Source organism: Pagrus pagrus (assembly GCF_965226575.1).
Source record: "Pagrus pagrus genome assembly, chromosome: 20".
NCBI lineage: Eukaryota > Metazoa > Chordata > Actinopteri > Spariformes > Sparidae > Pagrus > Pagrus pagrus.
In genome coordinates this window covers 2,293,460-2,315,270 of record NC_140207.1, presented here as the reverse complement: position 1 = coordinate 2,315,270, position 21,811 = coordinate 2,293,460, and the positions used below count along the sequence as shown (strand labels likewise).

Here is a 21,811-nt window from a genome sequence, read left to right as displayed (position 1 = left end):
TGACCTCAGAGTCTCCAGTCTACAGTTTGGACTCTGTAGAAAATCACACAGCAGCTTCACTCCTGAATCCTGCAGCTTGTTGTAGCCCAGGTCCAGCACTCTCAGATGGGAGGGGTTGGACTTCAGAGCTGAGACCAGAGAAGCACAGCTGATCTCTGACAAACTGCAGCCCCACAATCTAAATAAAGAATAAACGATGGAGTTAAAATCTAAAGTGTGTAAATCAAATGTTAGTTCAGAGGATCTTCTGTTAACAGATTAAATCAAACATAAATTTACTTTTACAACTAACTGAACATTTTCTACAGTTTCTTTAAGAAACAGAAGCCTGAAGACTAAATTTAGATAAAAAAACATACATGCAAATATGTTAATATTTACAACTTTATGGATGTAAGTAATGTATGAATGTAAACTCACGTTAATTTAACAAATCAGATCTACAACAGTAACAGAGTCAGTGAACTTTGTAGAAAATCACACAGCAGCTTCCCTCCTGAATCCTGCAGCTTGTTGTTGTCCAGCCAAACAATGAAAATATATTTCTGACAGAACAAGGCTACCCAGTACAAGAAACTTTATTCATATTTAGTCAACATTGCCTCAACACTGACAAACTGCAGTCCCTCAATCTGTATAATGTGTAATAATTATGTAGATAAAAATTCCAGTGTTTCCCACACATCGACTAATTCGTGGAGGTGCGCCACAGAATTAACAGTGACCGCCACATACTGCATTTCGTTTTTGGGGTTGTTTTTTTTAAACGCTACTTAAAAACGCAGCGTATTCATTCAGCTGCATTTCCTTTCCCTGCTCTCCCTCCGTCTCTCTGTCACTCATGCGTTTCACACACACACACAGCCCCTCCCCTCCGTGCACACCGTGTGTGTCTCCATGAAAACGAGATCATCCGTTGAAGTAAAAGCGTGGGAAACTTGATATCTGTGCAGATGGCTGGCGAAATTCACGAGTTCACGAAAGTTTGATATCACTGTGCGCACCCCCCTTTGAATCATTCTGTTCTTATTAACATTTGCTATTTACATCAATGGTCCAGCTGATCTACAGTAGATGGATAAATACCACCACAGGTAAGAGGAAACAATATATTTATATACCATGGTCTGGGTGAAAACTGGATCCTGATTGGCTGCAGGCTGTCCATAAACTTTTGATATACCAACACCTCTGGAAGTACTCGAGTAGTTCCAGTGAAACTGTCCGTTCTAAAATAATGATCGTGTTTCTATAATGAGTGGGACTGGCATCAGCTGGATGCTAACACTTACAAGTTAGAAATAAACTGAATGAAAAAAATAAAAACACTGAATAGAGTCCTTCAGTGCAGCCTCCTCTGAACACCACAGGATGGAGCCATTTAGATTCACAGAAAATGTCTCAAAGAACTGACATTTCTTCAGATTTATGCTGCTGCTAATCTTCAGAGTTAATTAACTAAACTGTTTAAGTCTCAGTGAAGGGTTTGAATTGAATATATGGAAAAACAAGACAATGAACTGACCTCAGAATCTCTAGAGCACAGTTTTGACTCTCCAGTCCAACAGACAGGAGCTTCACTCCTGAATCCTTCAGGCTGTTTAAACTCAGGTCCAGCACTCTCAGATGGGAGGGGTTGGACTTCAGAGCTGAGGCCACAACTTCACAGTGAATCGCTGAGAGTCCACAGTTAAAAAGTCTGTCATGACACAGATATTACAAAAATGTTATTATGAAAGAGGACACTTTATATTTACTTCATGCATTTGATGCATTCTTTAAGTTATTTGCTTCAACAGTGTAGCAGCCATATAGGCTGCTACACTGTTGAAGCAAATAACTTAAAGAATTCATTTTAATAGGACTGAGGGATTTTAAAGTGTTATAAACGTCAAAAAGAGGAGAGAAACCATCTTAGAAATCTACATTTACATTATTAATATTTTGCGAGCTAATACAGATGTGATTCAGAACAGTTGACTTCTATAAAGACTTTTATGATTTACACTTTTATGGTGTTGCCATTGGTGATTTTGATTTATACACCTACTGTCTTTTCAGATGCTATTGTACATTGCAGTCCTGACCACTCACACTTCTTTATTCCTTATGTTTCATCTAGTTGTTGGTCCAGTTTTGGTGTATTCCTTTCAGCTGTATGTCTCTTCTGTGTAACTACACTGAGAGCAATGATGAACTGGAGTCAGATTCCTTGTATGTCAACACATATTTGGCCAAATAAAGCTGATTCTGATTCTACAGAACAAAAATACATAAAGATTAAAACTAAATAAGAGTCAATTCAGAAAGAAACCTCATGTCATGTATAAAAGGTAAAGTAGAAGCTTTAATTTGAGCTGGAACTTTTTGGTCCATTTGCTCACTGTGAAATGTCTCTAAACCGACATAATGAGAACAATAACTGCATGAAAGAAATTCTCAAGGACTTTAGAAACATCACATGAAAAATGATACAGATCTTATTTTAAACTCTTCAGTATAGTGGTTAAAAAACCTCCTTCATTAGTTTCACCAGGGTTTCTTCTATCACCCAAAGAACGATTAATAGAAGAAAAACTGTCAAATTTAATGATCATTAGAAATAAATGGAATAACTGAGTTCAACAACCCGACAGCTATAAACACATCCAACTGAAACATCTACATTGTTGCACTCATGGTAAGTGAAACATTTTTTAAAATAATCTACATGCCGAAGCATCCTTGAGCAAGATGCTGAACCCCTAAACTGCTCCTGATGCGCAGTTGGCACCTTGCAAGGCAGCCTCTGCCATCAGAGGGCCCTGGATGAACTGGCGTCTCATCCAGGGGTGTACCCTGGCCTTCGCCCTGTGAGAGCTGGATTTGGCCCCAGTAGCCCCGCAACCTCCCGAAAGGGGGGGATAAAAGCGGCAACACCCCGCGACCCCAATAGGGACATAGCGGAAATACAATGAGATGAGACATGAGATGAGACAATTGTATTTAAAAATGTAAGCGCTATTTCAAAATAAATTATTTTATAGTTTGTATATCTGAAGAATTAAACTGCTAATCTACACTGATTTATAATGTTGATGATCACATCTGGACTCACCGAGCCTTCCTGCAGTTCCTCACAGCTGGAATCAGTCTCAGTCGTCCTTCCTCTGATGTGTTGTACTTCTCCAGGTCCAACTCATCCAGAACCTCCTCTGACATCTGCAGCATGTAGGCCAGAGCTGAGCAGTGGAACACAGAGAGTTTCGTCTCTGATCTGTTCTCTGACTTCAGGAACTCTTGGATCTCCTGATGAACTGAGTGGTCGTTCATCTCCATCAGACAGTGGAAGATGTTGATGCTTCTGTCAGGAGAGACTTCGTCTCTGTTCATCTTCTTCAGGTTCTTGATGGCTCTCTGGACGATTTTTGGACTGTTGTCTGTCTGACCCAGCAGACCTCCTAAGAGACTCTGGTTGGACTTCAGAGAGAGGCCATGAAGGAAGCGGACAAACAGGTCCAGGTGACCATTTTTACTTTCAAGGGATTTCTCCAAGGCGCTCCTCAGGAAGTCATCCAGGGATGAGTAACGGGTCTCATGGCCAAAAAAATATATAAAAATCTTCTCAAGAAAAGACTTTGGTTTTAAGTCTTTTAGGAAGTCCTTCAGGACCTCTGTGCTCCTGTTGGTGTGACAGTGGAACATGTAGACTGCAGCCAGAAACTCCTGAACGCTCAGATGAACAAAGCAGTAGACTGTTTTCTGGAAGATCACACTCTCTCTTCTGAAGATCTCTGTACAAACTCCTGAGTACACCGAGGCCTCTGTGACATTAAGACCACACCGCTCCAGGTCTTCTTGGTAGAACATGATGTTTCCTGTCTCCAGATGTTCAAACGCCAGCCTCCCCAGCTTCAGAAGAACTTCCCTGTCAGCCTCCGTCTGCTTCTGTGGACTCGTCTCATGTCCCTCATCGTACTTCTGCTTCTTCCTCTTTGTCTGAACCAGCAGGAAGTGTGAGTACATGTCAGTCAGGGTCTTGGGCAGCTCTTCTCTCTGGTCTGTAGTCAACATGTGGTCCAGAACTGTAGCAGTGATCCAGCAGAAGACTGGGATCAGACACATGATGTGGAGGCTCCTGGAGGTCTTGATGTGTGAGATGATTCTGCTGGACAGATCTTCATCACTGAACCTCCTCCTGAAGTACTCCTCCTTCTGGGCGTCAGTGAAGCCTCGTAATTCTGTTACCCTGTCAACACGTGAAGGAGGGATCTGATTGGCTGCCGCAGGTCTGGAAGTTATCCAGACGAGAGCCGAGGGAAGCAGCTTCCCCTCGATGAGGTTTGTCAGCAGCACGCTGACTGATGACTTCTGTGTGACATCAGACACGACCTCATGGTTCTTGAAATCCAGTGAAAGTCTGCTTTCATCCAGGCCGTCAAAGATGAACACAAGTTTACAGACAGCGAGCTTCTCTGCTGTCACCTTCTGTAATGTTGGATGGAAAACATGGAGCAGCCTGAGAAGACTGTACTGCTCATCTCTGACCAGGTTCAGCTCCCTGAACGAGAGCAGAACCAGCAGACTGACATCTTGGTTTTTGGAGCCCTCGGCCCAGTCCAGAGTGAACTTCTGCACTGAGAAGGTTTTTCCAACTCCAGCGACGCCGTTGGTCAGAACCACTCTGATGCGTCTCTGTTGGTCAGGTGAGGCTTTAAAGATGTCGCTGCACTTGATTGGATCGTCATGGAGGGTCTCCATCTTGGAAGCTGTCTCTAGCTGTCTCACCTCATGTTGGGTATTAACCTCTTCACTCTGTCCCTCTGTGATGTAGAGCTCAGTGTAGATCCTGTTGAGGAGGGTTCCACTTCCTGTTACATCACTTCCTGTTTCAGTTCCTTCAGTCACACATTCACATCTCCTCCTCAGACTGATCTTATGTTCATCTAAAGCCTCCTGCAGAACACTATCAGCTGAAAGAGAAGAAAATATTCTGGGATTAAATTGAGAGCAAGAATCTTGATTAAATCAAAAAGTTCCTGTTTTCAGACATGAAGACATCAGCAGACAGATGTACAGTCTTACTTTGTACAGTGTTGGTCTGACTGACTAACACTGGACAGCAGGACAGCTGCTCCTCCACAGAAACACTTCCCTCTGTCTTTCTGAAGAGATAAAGGAAAATCCCTCAGATTAGAAATCACAGATCAGTCTGACAAAAGAGAAGACAGACTGTAAACATAAGTATGTCTTCTCCAAGCTCTGAATCTGGACTGAACGCCAAATCACTAACAGTTTGTTTTTGTCTGAGTCACAGTGGAGCAGTTTGCATCATTTGATTTTAGTAAACAAACTTATTTTAATGGGAAATTTTATTACACAAACAAAAAGGACCACAAAACATGACCTCATTAGCAGCTATTAAAAACTTAAACCATACTGGACAAAGTACATGGCCACGCTTAGTACAATATACCCTCCTCTTTTTTCAACAACTGTGTTTGATAAAAAAGGTTTGATGAAGATAAAAACAATGTCAGAGTGAAGATTTTGGGACAGTTTCCATGAGATACTTCCAGCCCTCATCAACGCAGCCTTTTCCTTTGCAAAGATATAGAAGAAGTCCTCACTTGTCATTAAAGCAGAACATAAATCCCTCATTTGTGTAATTTATCTATTTGTAAAATACTTGGTGCTCCTCATCCTGACATTCAGTGAAAGTTGTAATTCTTGTATTTTTAACAGATCATTTGATCATCTGCAGTAAAGACATTGGGACGACTTCTGCTCGTTTTCATTCATCAGTAATTCTTCCATCGCAGCAAAAACACGTTGCATCAGCCATCAAACTCCTGAAGGTTTAACTGAGCAAACTAAACACTTTTAAGACTAAATTTCTCAAACAGACAAACAATGAATGAACTTGAAATATCTCACTGGCCAACAATATTTAGGCTACACCCCATGATGCAACACTCCGGTGTACTCAAGAAGAATATCTGATGTTGACACATAATTGTCTCGTCCTTACGTATAATACAAGTCACAAAGTTTTAAAATGTAATTTACAGAAAAAGAATTTTGTCCTTTATTTGGACAGCTACATTCATGTAATGGTAATGATTTAATTATAAACTGAAGTTAGTATCAGTTCTCTTACTGTGTGTCTGAGGGTCCAGGTTCAGCACTGAAGTCTGGAGGAAAACGTTTGGACCGGTCACTCTCCATAGACGGACAGCTGGAGACTGAAGACTCTTCTCTCCATTTGTGGTACTGACTTCTGGAAACACCAACATGTTTGTATTTATTTCATGTGAATCACTGTTAAATTATCAATACACAAATTGCTGATATTGACAGTTTGGTGATTAAAAACATGGCAGTCTTCTTACTGTGTGTCTGAGGGTCCAGGTTCAGTACTGAAGACTGGAGGTGGTTCTTTGGACGGGTCACTCTTCATAGACGGACAGCTGGAGACTGGAGACTCTGCTCCGTCCTCCTCTTCCTCCACACAATCACTCATCTTCTGCACTTCAGAAAGCACTGAGGTAAATATGTAGCACATGGAAGGAGAACAACATGAAGACAAGGAGGACAAACAGGTGAAACACGATGCAGAGGAGGAGGGTGTAAAATGGAGATGGTGAAGCCTGCAGACTCATCACCCAATGTGATGCTAAACAAAAGTGACATTTACAAAGATCGGCCATGTCTCTGTCTAATTAAAGGGACGTCCCTCAGTATGATGTCCTGCTCTGTCCACTCAAAGTCTCCACTTCCTGCCTGCAGACGTTATGTCTTTATTGTTGTCATGTACCTGGATCACTGCTCAGGTTTTTAGTGAGGTCACTTTATGACAATAATTGTTTTGTCTACTTTACATTTGTTGAAGAGTCCTACAATAAATAACAGCTTTTAATAAATTTTAAATACAAACAAGTTTATAACAACTCATGTTAAATAGTAAATTGTGCAAATAAATTCTAATAAAATGATTGTTCTGGAATCTTTCACTTGAAATTTCTACAGAAAACATTTTGTGTCTTTGCAACTGGATTTCATCTTTTAAATGTCAGAGGTTAAATGTCTGAAAGAATCTAGTTCTTAGTGTTAAGTTATAACAAAATATGTTAATACTGAAACAGCAATCTGGATCCTTCTGACCAACAGGACAGTACAGGATCTACTTTGGCACAACACAATATCTTCAATGAGCGAACAGTGAAGTCCAAGTCCATAACACAGACTTTAATTGAGGCTTTATTAGTAGAGGTGATCTCTAATCACCTCAGGGTTTGATTAAGATGATAAAACGATAATCGAGGCATCTTTTTTTTTCCATACAGGATTTGTTTTTTTCCTCACTGTGTGACTACTGAAGCAAAGTATCTGTAATGATTCATACTGAATTAATTCCAGTATCTTTTAATAATAAAAACAAATGGAAGAGATGTGGCAAGTCGATTGGAAGGTTACATTTGCGAGCAAATACCTCAGTTTTGAACCAACAGGAAAAGAGTGTGTGTCTGTAGCAGCACACATGTAGTGAATTAATACAGCTTCAGCATATTCTGAATCACTAACATAAAAAAAATAGACCAACATCCTGTTATGTGCAATGAACAATATAATAAAAAAACCCAAAAACATTTTGCTTTAACCAAAATCACAAACAGCTTTCATTCAAAAATACATTAGTCTGCACCAGCAGCTCTCAGACAACAATAAATAAATGAACAACATCTGAGCATAAAATCCCTCAGACCAAAACACAAACAAAACATTTTGACAACACTTTTAATGCAGACGGTGACGGTCTGATTTCGCGCCGTGTCACTTTATGTGCGTCTGTCCGGGCGCTGCACTTCCGCGTTCCGCCTTTTGCGTTCCGTCAACATGACGTAATCAGTTAACGTTCAGAAAATCGATTTTTGAAATTTGAGAATCGATTCAGAGTCGCATTGCGATGCACATAAGAAGCGATTTGTTTTCACTCACCCCTACTTATTAGTGAAAAGGTGTTACTGTTTTTACTGTTGAACTACTTTACACACACACACACACACACACACACACACACACACACAGTAAAAAAAACATCCAGCTCCTGGTCAGTTTTCTTTTAATCTGAGCTTGTTGTCTCTTGTTAAAGAGAATAAAACTCACCCCGCCTCAGACGTCTTTTCCTCCTGCTGCTGCTCTGTTGACTCAATATGGAGTCTGAACACTTTCACTTCCATGTCCCCCCCCCCCCTCAGTGTTGGTCCTCCTCTTGTCATTTACTAGAAATCACGTGTCCTTTTTCCTGTTCAGGTGTCTCCATGATGACCTCCCTCTGCTGGAACAGTTCAAACTAACATATAAACCAAACACAGCAAACTGAGTTAAGATCACTGTCAGACAAACTTCCTCTAGTCGGCTGAGTTTACCTCGTTGAACAATGTTTGTGGTTGTAGATCAGCTGAAGAAGTATTTGGTAACGTTCAGCTCTTCAACGTGAGCTTTGTCCTGGAACAGCTTCTTCACAGACATGTTGCTGCTGCAGTCGTCTTTGTAACACCACAACAACTTTGTCACTTTCCTGATCAACTCTTTCCATAAAAACACACATCATCACAAACTCATCTGGAAGATGGAAGCTACGTTTCAGGACATCTCTTCACGTTTTCACTCAAAATACTAAACTAAATAAACTCACATATATTTTTCATTTATTTTTAATAAAGAGAAAAACACAACCGTCCACCTTCTGAGTTCAAGTTGATCTCTTATACAGAACTGAGGCGACCGCCGGTGGCGATGGAGCCTGACGCAGTCTACAGCTAGCTAGCTAGCTAGCAGCACCCGCAGCCGTTGACGTGTTTTTCTACATGTTGAATTAAAAACAGACGTTTTGTCGCTAAACGTTCATCACCTGGTCAGCACTGCGTTACTTCACATTACCTTGTTCTTGTCTTGTTGCTTCCTCAACCTTCTTCTTGTCCTTTTCTCGACGCCTGACGGTTTGATTCTTTGACACATCTTCGCCTCCAACTCGTACAAACGTTGACGCTCTGGCCCCGCCCACCGGCCACGTTACGTACATACGTCACCGTCACGGTCATTGTTGCCAGGTTTGGATGAGACAAACATGATGAGCCTGTCAACAACAAGCAGGCTCCGGTGATGAGGTGAAGATAATACGGAGGAGATACATTTCAGTCCCTCTCCCTCCTCAGGTGAAAGAGCTGAACTGCAACATCTTCAATGAGATTTATCAAACAAACATATTCTTGAGACTGAGGTTTAACTTTGATGTGAATAACTGTGGTTTGAAAGTTTGGATCATATGTTGTTTCACTGTGAATCAGTCCAACTGTTCTGGACTGACATGCAGGGCTGGCTACAGTCCAAGAGGACTGAACCATCACCACTGACACACAAAACTGTCAAGTCTGGACTCTATGATCAAAATGGGGATTTGGATTTTGTTATCGATATTTTACTGTTATTAAATCAATTCTTGATACATAAATGCAGATACTTCAAAGCTAAACCCTGTCTGATAAACATGAAGAATGAGTTAAAAGTGCAAAGTAAATCTGTCGATTATGAAGATAAAACAGCTGTCAAAGTATTCTCTTTATTCACTCTGTACACATTAATGTGAGATGAGCCCTGCTTCCTCTCATCTTATTTATTATAATGATTATTATTTACATTTTTTATTTGTTTTATTCATCTGCGTCCTTTTTACTCGTCTCTGAACGAGTTGTATTTCATTTCATACACTGAACCTTTTCTGTCTCTCTTGCTCAAACAGAAACTGAGTTTGTGATATGATGGTTGAAAGTGTCTTTTTATGTCTACATTTGCCTTGTTGACTAAATATATATACAAATAAAAAATATAAACAAGGCTACGGGGCCCCGTAGATACCTGGGTTGCCAGATCTCAAAATGACAGTCCAGCTGCTTTTATTTGACACAAACTGATTTTTCATGTGGATTTAACAAAGTGAGACTGAGCCTGCTCAAGTTTTATTAAAAGTCAGAACAAACCCAGAGAACAGTCCAGTCACTTTTATTTCTATAGAGACAAATGATAACAGAAGTTTTCTCAGGGCTCTTTTCATACAGAGCAGGTCTGAACTGGACTCTTTATAACATTAACAAAGACTCAGTAGTTCATAAAAACAGTGGCAACACTTTACACCTGATTTCAATTCTCATGTAGCTGCATGTAGTGATCATGGCTCCATACTGATCATTTCAACTGGGACTTTAACTTTGTTGTTGTTGTGAAGGGAAAAAGCCTGAAGAAGCACTCAACATAAACAGACGTGAACATAAAATACATCAAAATATAATAAAAATATGTCAAACAAACACTAAAACCAGCACAAGCTCAGCAAAACAATCTGTATCAAAAGACGGAAAAAATCATTTTAAATCAAGTTCAATTAAATTATAATGACGCTTGAGATGTTTGTAAAATGACGTCAGTCAGAAAGAAAGTACTGACGTCACCAGTTCAGTTCTCACTGCACACAGAACCTGGATCCATTCACACAAACCAGTCTGGGTCCAAACAGTGGAAATGGTGACATCTGCTGGCAGAAAGCAGCTCCAGCAGGACCACCAGAACATGAACGGTGCTGATGACGTCAGCTTCAACAATGACGTGTGAGAAAAAGCTCCACAGGTTGACGTCATGTGTCTGTGTTGATCATGTGATGTGAAAACCAGCAGGGTCTCACATAAAACTCTGATAAACTTCACATACTTTAAAGTCAAACACAGGATTTGTTGGTTTTCTGTCAAAATCAAGATAGTTTTATATTTCTGTGTACTTCTAATTGTTTTACAGACATGATTAATGAATATAAAGTGTAGAATCAGCATGTTAAACACATCTTTTTAATATCAAACATTATAGAAAGATGAAATATGAAGCTGCTGACTTTGCACCAAAATCCAGACACAAGTCAGTCCAGAAGATTCAGTAAAGCCTCGATTGAATCAGACTGTGTTCAGATTTGATCCACTTCATTTATTATAAAATGACAAACAGCTGATATTAGTGGTAATAAGCAGAAGTTCACTCTGCAACATCAACTTCTACTGTTCATCAGAAACATGTGGAAATTAACTGCATTACTCCATCGATCCACAGGGTGGAGCTGCAACAGGAAGCAGAACACAAAGATCCAGTTAAATGTGTTAATCTGCAGTTATGTTGTCATAAAGAGAGCTGATCTGGAGACAGTGAGGGATGTAACTAAGTACATTTACTCAACAACTTTAGATGTTTACAGTTTTGAGGTATTTGTACTTTACTTGAGTATTTCTTTTTACTCCACTACTTTGATTTAATAACTTTAGTTACTTTGCAGATTACATGCTGCATCAGAGCCAAAGAGGAAGCTGCATGTTATCTGATAAACTGCCACCAGTGATGTCACTCAGTGGCTAAGTTGCATTGTGGGTAATGTAGGCACCAGGTTTTGAAAAGGAAGAAGAATGTGTGGAATAAAAAAGGTGATATCTCTGGTTCTGCTGGGTCGATTTGGATCATTTGTCTTTTAAACTGTCCATAATGAGTCCAGCAGTGTCATTACCCACAATGCCACTTTCCAGTTCCTCCCATTTACAAATCACATCTAACTGATTTAAGTGCAATTTGTCAATTTCCTTTTTAAGGTTCTTTTTTCTCTTCAACATGTAATTATGAGCCAAATATCAGACTGATGCAATAAAACAACTGTTTATGTGCCACTTTGTGTTTGATTGTAATTCTTGGTGAAATCATCGTCCATAGAAAAAGCTTCAGCTCTCAGTGACACAATAGATCTGGAAGATGAGTCTGATGAACTGGTACATTTGTCTGTTTTATGGCCTCATGCAGAACTTAATATCACATGTGCTGATCTTTACATTAACTTCAGACTTGTGTGCGTGAGGACGAGCAGTAAAGGATTTCCTCCACATTTCTAGATTCAGTCCTGAACTGTAAGTTCACTTCTCATTGTTCATATTACACCAGGTTGTGCTGTCCCTCAATCTGTCATCACTTATGTCCATATATTTTACAGGTTCGATGTTTCACCAAACATTTGTGATATAAAATGGCCCCATACAGCTCGTCTGTCCTGATCCAAGTCTCCAGATTCCTGCTCTTTCCTGCTGATTTCTTCTGATGGAAAATGACAATATTTAGCAAAATATTCCTGAAAACAAAAATCTTCCCTTAAAAACTTTATAATGTAAAATACATATAATCAGGTTTCTACGTTTACACACTTTTTTCATGCTCCTTTGTTTTATTGTTGATGGTCCCAGTGGGACTGAAACTGTACCTGTGCATCACAACCTTGTTCTGTGTTGTTGGACACATCTGAAGTGTGTTTCTGCTGTGAGGACATCAAGTTTTTAAATGCTCACTTTGTCTACATGGAAACAATGTTTTTCAATTCAAGTCAAAGCAGAGCTGAGACAGAATTTAAAGCATTAATAAAAGACATTACCACCAAAATATGTGACTCTGCTGTTTAATATTTGTGCATTGTTTGTTTGTTTTACAACATTTCCATCATATGAGAAGACTGTGTTACAAAACTATACAAATACTAAATAACATCAGTGAAATCAACATGTTCTTCCTTTCATGGTCATCAGTTACAGCAACACAACAATGCCATCATTTATTACATCATAAATTCATCTGTTAAAATGTTGATTTAACATTAAAATGAATGTCAGTGAACATCTACAACATCACTGAGGTCTTATTCAGTGGCAGTATACACAGAGTACTGCATTCATCTCACTGATACTCAGGAATATGTGGAGATTAACTGCACCAAGGAAATATCCAATTAAAAGTGTCAATGTACGATTATGTGGTGATAAACACGCCTCGATAGATTAATCTGTTGAGGCTCTTTGTGTTGAGAAGGTGCGAGTGAATAAAAGAATAAAGGTCCAGGTTCCAGGTGGAGGAGGTGTCTGAGTGTGGAGCAGAAGGAGTGGAGGAGTGTCAGTGTGTCTGCAGAGACTGTGTAGAAGGACAGAGCAGCAGCAGAGCAGTCCAGATACACTGATGATACTCTGTCACATCCACAGGAACACAGGGACGATGCTGGACTGGACATTGTGTGTGACAGTGGAGCTGATCTCAGAGCAGTTCACACTGCAGCACTGACAGTCATCTCCACTTGTTGCGATTGGTCCGTCAGTCACTGCTGGATGAAGCTCTCCTCTCCACTCCACCTCCCAGTAACACGGCCCAGTCAGAGCCTCTCCACCCACCAGCTGATGGTGCTGCTTCACCCTCTCTGGATCATCAGGACACAGTTGATCCTCTCAACACCTCCACCTTTCTCACGTTGGATAAGACTCCCATCTGATGAGAGAAGCAGAGAGACAGTAAAGTGATAAATGAGTGTTTACAGAGACTCCCTCCATCAGCTGTCAGTCAGTGATATAAAGACCAGCAGGACTTCAGTCCTGTTCAGACCACAAGCGGAGCGGCTGTGTAGCGTAGCCAGCTTCCTTTCAGCTCTCATGTTAACGTGTTGGAGTGAAGCTCACAGACCTGCAGACACTTTGGACATCAAGTGTGTTTACTCTGCAGGTTTCACTGAAGGACACAGTGGAAATAAACTGCTGGCAGTCCCTGAACGCATCATGACTGCAGAAACAGAGAGATACTCACAGCTCACTTTAATGATGATTTACTGCTGTTAAAAACCAGAGTCTCACTCACATTTAAATATTTCATCTACTTTGGAAACATCACATGACAAATATGTAAATATGGAGTCTGTTATAAAAATATCTGGACAAATCAAATGACACATGGGCAGATATAAACATAACGTTAAAGGTCCTACACTGAACAGTAAAACATCAGCTGTGGTTTGTGGACTTCAGCAGAGGTTCTGGTCCGTATACAGACCACATGGTTACTAAATGTAATGATGGTTCTCTGAAATAAGAGCCAGTGATTTGCAGGCTTCAGTCAGACTGATCTGAGAGCTGTGACAAAGATGAACTGATCAGTTATTCAGTGTTGAAATGAGAGAACAAACACTTTGAGATCAAATTTGATGCTCCCACAGTTTGATGAATGAGGACACTGTCTCTATACATCCTGTGATGCTGTCAGCTGTGATCCAGCTTTATTTCCTGTAGACATGAACACAACAACAACAGTCGTCTTCACATCAACTCAAACACACCATCACAACAAGCTTCTGGCTCGTCTGATTGGCTGACTGCTCTCTCTCTGTCTTTCTGTCCAATCATGAAGCCTGTCACCGTTCTCCTCTCACAGCTTCACTGAGGAAAGCAGGAAATACTGGATCTTTACGTTGATACTGTGTTTAGTACAATACTGCTGAAACCAGCATGAACTGACTCCAACCCTCTACTGACCTCAGAGTCTCCAGTCTGCAGTCTGGACTCTCCTTCAGATCACACAGCAGCTTCATGTCTGAATACTGCAGGTTGTTTCCACTCAGCCACAGCTCTCTCAGATGGGAGGGGTTGGACTTCAGAGCTGAGGCCAGAGAAGCACAGCTGATCTTAGACAAACTGCAGTTCCTCAATCTGAAAAAAGAATAAATGATGGAGATACAAATTAATTTATAATCCAATCAGATGTGTTCAGGTTTTAAATGTGTAGCTCAACATTACTGTGTCATCATCAATGAGCTTTTCTCTAAAATGAGTAGAGTAACTTTGTCATTGTGTTATTGTGGATCATCATCAGCCTTCTACAGACATCATCCACATGTCAGCACAACATTCATACAGCTGTTCATGTCAACACAGATTAATAACATGCTGCTGATCTCAGTCAGGTCTGTTATTAGAGGAGAAAAACTGAATTTTCTTTTAAACATCTTTTGAAAATATGCTTTGATCTGTGTGTGTTCTGTAGGATCAATATCAATGATTAGACATTATTTGTGAAAACACACTGACATCAACAGAAATCTAAATATTTCTACTTCAGCTTCTCAACTTTATCAATTTAAATCAAATGTTAGTTCAGTTCTTCTGTTAACAGATTAAATTATAAACATTAATTAACTTTAACAACTAACTGAACATTTTCTACAGTTTCTTGAAGAAACAGAAGTCTTTTGTGACTGAAGAAGAAATTTAGTTCAAGAAAATTGAAAATATGAACCAAAGGAAATCTATAACTTTATCAATGTAAGTTATGTATGAATGTAAACTCAAATATTAGTTACCAGTAACAGAATCAGTGAACTGACCTCAGAGTCTCCAGTCTACAGTTTGGACTCTGTAGAAAATCACACAGCAGCTTCACTCCTGAATCCTTCAGCTTGTTGTGGCTCAGCCGCAGCTCTCTCAGATGGGAGGGGTTGGACTTCAAAGCTGAGGCCAGAGAAGCACAGCTGATCTCTGACAAACTGCAGTCCCACAATCTGAATAAAGAATAAATGATGTAAGTTTAGAAGACAATGTTCCTGCTTGAAATCATTCAGTGTTTAATAATCTGTTCAGAGCTGAAGAAGGTTCAGAATGAAGAAGTTTAGAAAATGGAAACTCCAAACACCTGAACCCAACAGGATGCAGGTTCAACACTGTCAAATACACAAAGTGACAAAACAAGTATATGGTTACTCAAGGTGGCTAAATGTGTCCAGTTCATTACTGAGGAAGTCAGTGGTAGAGTTTATGATTTGAATTCTTGGATATTAAAAAAGCTGGTGTGCAAATGTTTATTATGGTCCCAGTAATAATTGTTGTTAGCGTGCACTCAAGTAGCAGATCACATGATATTTTAATGCTGTTTTAATCAAAAAGGTTATATCTGACACGTCAGAGTGAGTAAAAAGACTTCATGTAAGTCTTCAAGTCAAAAAAGTCAAACTAAGTCCACAAAAGTGATCAAAAGTCAACATGTAACATTTCAAGCACATAAAATGTCTCACTTAAATTCTGCTCCTCGGCTCTTTTCTAATTAGACGTACACGTAGAACATCTTTATAATAAAGATCATGAACTGATAACATGAAGCCTTTTATCTGATAAGCAGGACGCTGCTTCTTCTGTAACAATGAAGTTAAAAGGACCATAGACTTGTGTGATTATATGTGGGGAGCGGCTTTCTTAAGCCTGTGGTCTGTGCCTGTGTGTGTTTGCTGCACATCTCTGAGCAACAAATACAGAAAAACACAACCACAAACAGCAGCGACACTATTTCTAGTAAATTACCAGTGTTTTGTCAGATTCACTCACAGAATCCTGCCAAAATAGGACAGATGGTGAAAGGATATGGAGCCAGATCAAGGCCAAAAGGTTTGTTCATTTGGAAAAAATAAATGTATTGAAAAAATAACATTTGAACTTGAAAGTTCAAGTTTTGATCTTGAATCATAAAAAAAATCAAAAACATTTTCAAAATAAAAACAAGTGAAGGAAAAGGTTCATTTCAATTTAAATATGATTTGGATTTAATTCTGATATTCTTTTGAATCAATTATTTATTTTCAATTTTCACTTCTATCATTTCATATTTGAGGTGTTATTTTTTCATCTGGCTCCATAAAAGGATCAGTAGAAATCATAAGCTGGCCATGGAGGACCACAGCAGGGGGCGCTCTGTCTGGACAGCCCAGTTGGACACCTGAAACAAGCAGGTAGCACTTGGCAGCACGTCACCCTCCTGCGTGTCCAACACAAGTGAGAGAGGAGACAATTATCAATAAAGGGCAAAGTTTCACACAAAGTTATGTGAACTTTGGAAGCAATGTTTTCTTTTTGGCAGCTGTTTCACCCATTTTCAGGGGCAAAGTGAGTGGAGCAGAGCATCAGTGACACAGGGACGAGTGGCAAACGTCAGGCAGGGTTGTTTGCACATGCTCAACTCTCCCTCTGAGTTGGGTTGCCAGGTACCACAACACATACCCCCACACAGGACCTGAGAAGACCTTTTTGATTTGTATCACTATGAAAATGGGAAATTAATAGAGGCGTGACGATACACTCAGCTCACGAGATTAGACGATACAGGATATTGGGTTCATGAGAACGAGATGAGATTTTAACACCATTTTAAAAAAACCCAAAAACAAACCATAACCATTTTTAAAAAAAAATCAAACCATACAAAATGCAGTTACAAAATGCAAAACAATGCAGGTCCATTTTGAAATGTTTTAACTAGTAATCATCTTGTAATGAATTTCACTTCAGCTCTACTTTATGACTGAGTATGAATTATCATACGCAGTAAAAGACAAACAATATGGAAGAACTGAAAAAAGGTTTCACCACAAACTCAACTGTGACAACCCCTCCCACTCTGCCTGGTGGTCTGACATGCTCTGACTGTTTTTTGCAGATATAGGTGGAGCTGGGAGGGTCGTCTGCCTGTACCTGCCTTTCTGGGCTGGGCCTCCAGAGTATATATAAGGACTGCCTTTAGGGGTGTGTCTCTCTCTCTCACATGGGCCTGCAGCAGGGCCCTCAGCCTGTCTTCCCTTTGTTTGGTTTGATGCACTTGACAACACACAATACACCATATCTTCACTCATCCACACACTGCTGACACCACTGATACTTTTCCTATTGTACACATCCAACTAATTAGTTAACATTTATCTTGGTTTGAGTTAAATACGCCCCAGCGCAAGCACTTCACTCTACTACATCAGCCGGCCGGCTGGTACCACCATCACTGAGAGCAAACAAAGAACGCACAGCAAAATCCCGACTCTTCTCTGTTCTGGCACCTCAGTGGTGGAACGAACTTCCGACCAACGTCAGGACAGCACAATCACTTGCCATCTTTCGCAAAAGACTCAAGACTCACTTGTTCAGACTTCACCTCGACCCTGCATTGAAGCTGTGTGACCTTCTATCTGAACTCCTCTCCACAAATTGAACGTGAAAAATAAAACAGTATTGTAGCATCCGACCGGACGTAAGAAGGAGAACGAGGAGCTGGTCTCACCTTTCTTTAATGTCTGAACCACAACAGTTACTGTCGGCCGTAACTACGCCAAAAACACACACACACTTCCTCCCCTCACCCCGCCCCCTTGCTTCCTCATCCAACCACATATCTGTCCATACATACACGTTCACTGACAGTCAGAAATCACAGAGCTTTAGAACACAGAACACATTATAACAGTAACATCACTGCAGGGTTGCTACACTGCCCCCGCCCTACAAAGACCCTGGCCCCGAGGGATCACATAAAAAGTCCCTGAGGTGGCCTGGGGGCGTTCTCTGTCTCTGAGGCCGCCTTGGAGTGAACGAAGGCGGCTGCACCTGCAGTCTTGGAACAACCTGCTGATGAGCAGGGGGTGAGTTTAGGGCCGGGGGAGAATGTGGGGAGTTGACAGGGGAAACAGTCATTAAACCTGGGGTTGTGGCTGTCTTGTTTCTCTGAGAAGGTGTTGAGGGCCCTGGGCGCTGAGGTGGACGTGCATCACCCCTATAGGGGCCAATCTGTCCCTGTGGAGGGCCACCCGTCTCCCCCTAGGGGGCAGCAGGAGCCTATATACCACCTCACCCAGCTTCTCCAATACCTCACAAGGCCCCACCCAGTGACTGTCCAGTTTTGGGCACCGGCCCTTCTTTCTCCTTGGACTGAACACCCACACCAGGTCTCCAGCCTTAAAGTCCCTCCCTTTAGCCCTCATGTCATAGTTTCTTTTCTGTCTCATGCCCGCTTTCTGCAGCTGGTCACGGGCAAAGACATGAGGTGACTCCATTCGGTCCTGGAGCCTTCTGGCGTATTCTGGTCCTGGTGGCACCGCCGGTGAGTCTGGGGGTCTGCCAAAAGCCATTTCCGCTGGCATCCGCAGCTCTCGCCCCAACATGAGCAGGGCAGGTGTGCATGAGGTGGAATCCTGCACCGCTGACCTGTAGGCCAATAAGACGAGAGGGAGGTGCATGTCCCAATCCCGTTGATGTTCTGCAGTGAGGATGGCGAGTTGTTTTGCCAGGGTTCTGTTAAATCGTTCGACGAGTCCATCACTCTGAGGATGTAAAGGAGTAGTTCGAGTCTTCTGCATGCCTAGGCGCTCACACATAGCAGAAAACACGCCTGACTCGAAGTTTCTTCCTTGGTCGCTGTGAATGACCTCGGCAGCTCCAAACCTGGCAAACATGCCCTCAACCAGAGCATCTGCAACAGTCCCTGCCTCCTGATCTGGTATGGCATACGCCTCTGGCCATTTAGTACAATAATCCATGGCGGCTAGAACATAACGATTTCCCCTGTCTGTGCGAGGAAATGGGCCCATTATGTCCACCGCCACCCTCTCCATCGGGACCCCACTGCAACCTGCTTAAGCAGGGCACGAGACTGATCCGGGGGACCTTTGTGTGCTGTGCAGAGGTCACAGCGGCGACAAAAGTCCTCAACATCTCTCCTAGGCTGACCCCAGTAAAAACCTTGCCGGATACGACGAAGGGTTTTTGAGACTCCAAAGTGTCCTGCCCTAGTAGTTACATGAGAGGCTTTTAGCACCGTCTCTCTCAGTGCCCTGGGGACCACCACCTGCCACCTCTCTTCTCCTGTAGCTGGCTCTTTCCAGGCTCTCTCAAGCACTCCATCCTTCACCCAGAGAGCCCCAAACTTTGCAAACAGTCCTTTAGTGGCAGGCATAAACCCAGCTACCTCATTCCACTGTGGTTTTTGTCCTGACTCCACCCACTGCAGCACTGGGTGCAGATCAGCATCCTGCTCCTGCTGCAGTCTCCATTCAGGTGAGTCAACAACCTGCATCTCCTCTGCAGACAGGCCCTTCTCCATCATGCATGGGGCCTTGCTCCTCCACACGGAGCTCCTTCTCAGGGACCTCCCTCTTTTCACAGTATCGGCAGCCGTTGAGAGCACAGGGGCGCCGGGACATGGCGTCAGCATTGGCATGGTGAGTTCCAGCCCTGTACTCCACCTTGAAGACCTACGGCGCCAGTTCTTCCAGCCAGCGTGCAATCTGCCCTTCTGGCTCTTTGAAGGACATTAACCACTGAAGGGCAGAGTGGTCAGTTTGGACCATGAAGGGCAGACCGCACAGATAGTACCTGAAGTGGCTTATAGCTCTCACAATAGCAAGAAGTTCTCTGCGTGTCACACAATAGCGCCATTCAGCTTTGTTGAAAGTTTTACTGAAGTACGCCACCACTTTCTCCCCCTCCACCCCCACCTGGCTCAACATCGCCCCCATCCCAACATCGCTGGCGTCCGTGTCCAGGACGAACGGCAGGTTGGGGTCCGGAGGAATCAGGATGGCAGACTCTGTCAGGGCCTTCTTCAAAGAGCTGAAGGCCTGCTTGCACTCAGTAATTGAGACCATCTTCGTTTGATGTATATATCACTATCATCAAAAAGTCCAGGAGGAAGAAGGGGTTTGGCCTTCAACGGAAGAATGTGGTTGGGTGTAAGTGTTTCCAGGTCATTAGGGTCATCGGATAGTTTGGTTATTGGGCGACTGTTGAGAATGGCTTCAATTTCACAAAGAATAGTGCAAAAGCTCTCATCATCCATGGTTTGCTGTTTGACAATGGAATACAGCACCTTTCTTATGAGGCGAATGATCCGCTCCCACGTTCCACCATAGTGAGATCCAGCAGGAGGGTTGAAGGTCCATGCTATTCCTCTTTTTGCCAAAGCACTTTGAATTTTGTTGTGATCCAGGGCTTTAAGAGCTTCCCATAGCTCTCTTTCAGCTCCAACAAAATTGGTGCCGTTGTCTGACCTGAGGTTGGAGACTTGCCCACGTCGACACATGAACCGTCGGATGGCATTTATGCATGAATCTGTTGTTAGTGAGTGGGCTGCTTCAAGGTGTATTGCCCGACTGGTCATGCATGTGAAGATTACGCCATACCTTTTGACCATGCTGCGACCTCTTTTGATGTCAATAGTGCCGAAATAATCCACGCCTGCATTAGTAAATGGTGGCAAGTCTGGCAGGAGTCTTTCAGCTGGAAGGTCAGACATTTTCTGTTCTCCAACTCTCCCTTGAAGACGACGACAGGTAACACAATCAGCAATGATTTTTCTGCAGGCTGAGTTTGCATTTGTTATCCAGTAGGTTTTTCGAAGTGTAGATATCATATGATTACGTCCTGCGTGACCCACTTGCTTGTGAATATGTTGTAAGATAAGTTTGGATATGTGTTGATCTTTAGACAGAATTATTGGATGTTTTACTGTTTCAGGCATGGATGCTTTTCTCAGGCGGCCTCCTACTCTCAACAGCCCATCTTGGAGTATGGGATCCAACCTGTAGATGTCACTGTTGGTTGGCAGAGATTTCCCTGTGAAATCTTTGCTGTTGGCAGAGGCGTGCAATTTCCAGTTCTGCATTATGTAAGTCATCCCGTGTCAATGTATTGGATGCATCATCAACAACACAAGCATTGACCTTGAGGTCTTGTTTAACCTCAGGGTCATCCAAGCTGACGGCAGGTTTGTTTACCTCCTGTTTTGGCCAGGTCCCTTCCTCAGTCAGCAGAAATTCTGGTCCTTTGAGCCATCGCTCACATTTCAGAAGATCATCAGCTGACAGTCCTCTTGAGGCCTCATCAGCGGGGTTCTGCTTAGAGCCTATGTACCTCCACTGGGCCACTTCTGTGGCTTCTCTTATGACAGCCACTTTGTTCGCTACAAATGTGTGGAATCTCTTTTGTTTCACTTGAAATGTAATTAAGCACAGTCGTGCTATCAGTACAGAACACTGACTGGTCCAATTCCAGTTGAAGCTCCTTTGTAATCATCTTGTCCAGTCTGACAGCTAATACGGCAGCTGTGAGTTCAAGCAGTGTGAACGGTGACAAGAAACCAAGAGGGT

General features: G+C 42.1%; 2 protein-coding genes across 12 annotated transcripts in view; both read right to left on the bottom strand.

Moving 5' to 3' along the window:
- The window catches only part of LOC311249179 (protein NLRC3-like), a 31,124-nt gene extending 22,103 nt beyond the window's left edge, over positions 1–9,021 (bottom strand). For 6 of the 8 annotated variants that reach the window (XR_014621126.1, XR_014621127.1, XR_014621128.1 and 3 more), the window contains exons 1-7: positions 8,923–9,021; positions 6,372–6,505; positions 6,140–6,259; positions 5,065–5,144; positions 3,098–4,952; positions 1,526–1,699; positions 5–178 (exon numbers count right to left, since the gene is read on the bottom strand). Coding sequence is in view for 3 of the 8 variants with exons in the window: in XM_084340012.1 (XP_084196138.1) it covers positions 5–178; positions 1,526–1,699; positions 3,098–4,952; positions 5,065–5,144; positions 6,140–6,259; positions 6,372–6,505; positions 8,923–9,000 (2,615 nt within the window). In the remaining 5 variants the exon portion in view is untranslated. Of the gene's footprint in view, positions 1–4; positions 179–1,525; positions 1,700–3,097; positions 4,953–5,064; positions 5,145–6,139; positions 6,260–6,371; positions 6,523–8,145; positions 8,645–8,922 lie in introns of those variants that run through there. The other 2 variants (XR_014621129.1, XR_014621130.1) reach the window with 2 other exon arrangements.
- Positions 9,022–12,492: 3,471 nt separating this feature from the next.
- LOC311249190 (protein NLRC3-like) overlaps positions 12,493–21,811 on the bottom strand; it is a 34,190-nt gene continuing 24,871 nt past the window's right edge. For all 4 annotated transcript variants that reach the window (XM_084340040.1, XM_084340043.1, XM_084340042.1 and 1 more), the window contains 4 exons: positions 15,245–15,418; positions 14,397–14,570; positions 14,201–14,300; positions 12,493–13,362 (listed from right to left, as the gene is read on the bottom strand). In XM_084340040.1, the coding sequence (XP_084196166.1) occupies positions 14,276–14,300; positions 14,397–14,570; positions 15,245–15,418 (373 nt within the window). In that variant the 3' untranslated portion in view covers positions 12,493–13,362; positions 14,201–14,275. The remainder of the gene's footprint in view (positions 13,363–14,200; positions 14,301–14,396; positions 14,571–15,244; positions 15,419–21,811) is intronic.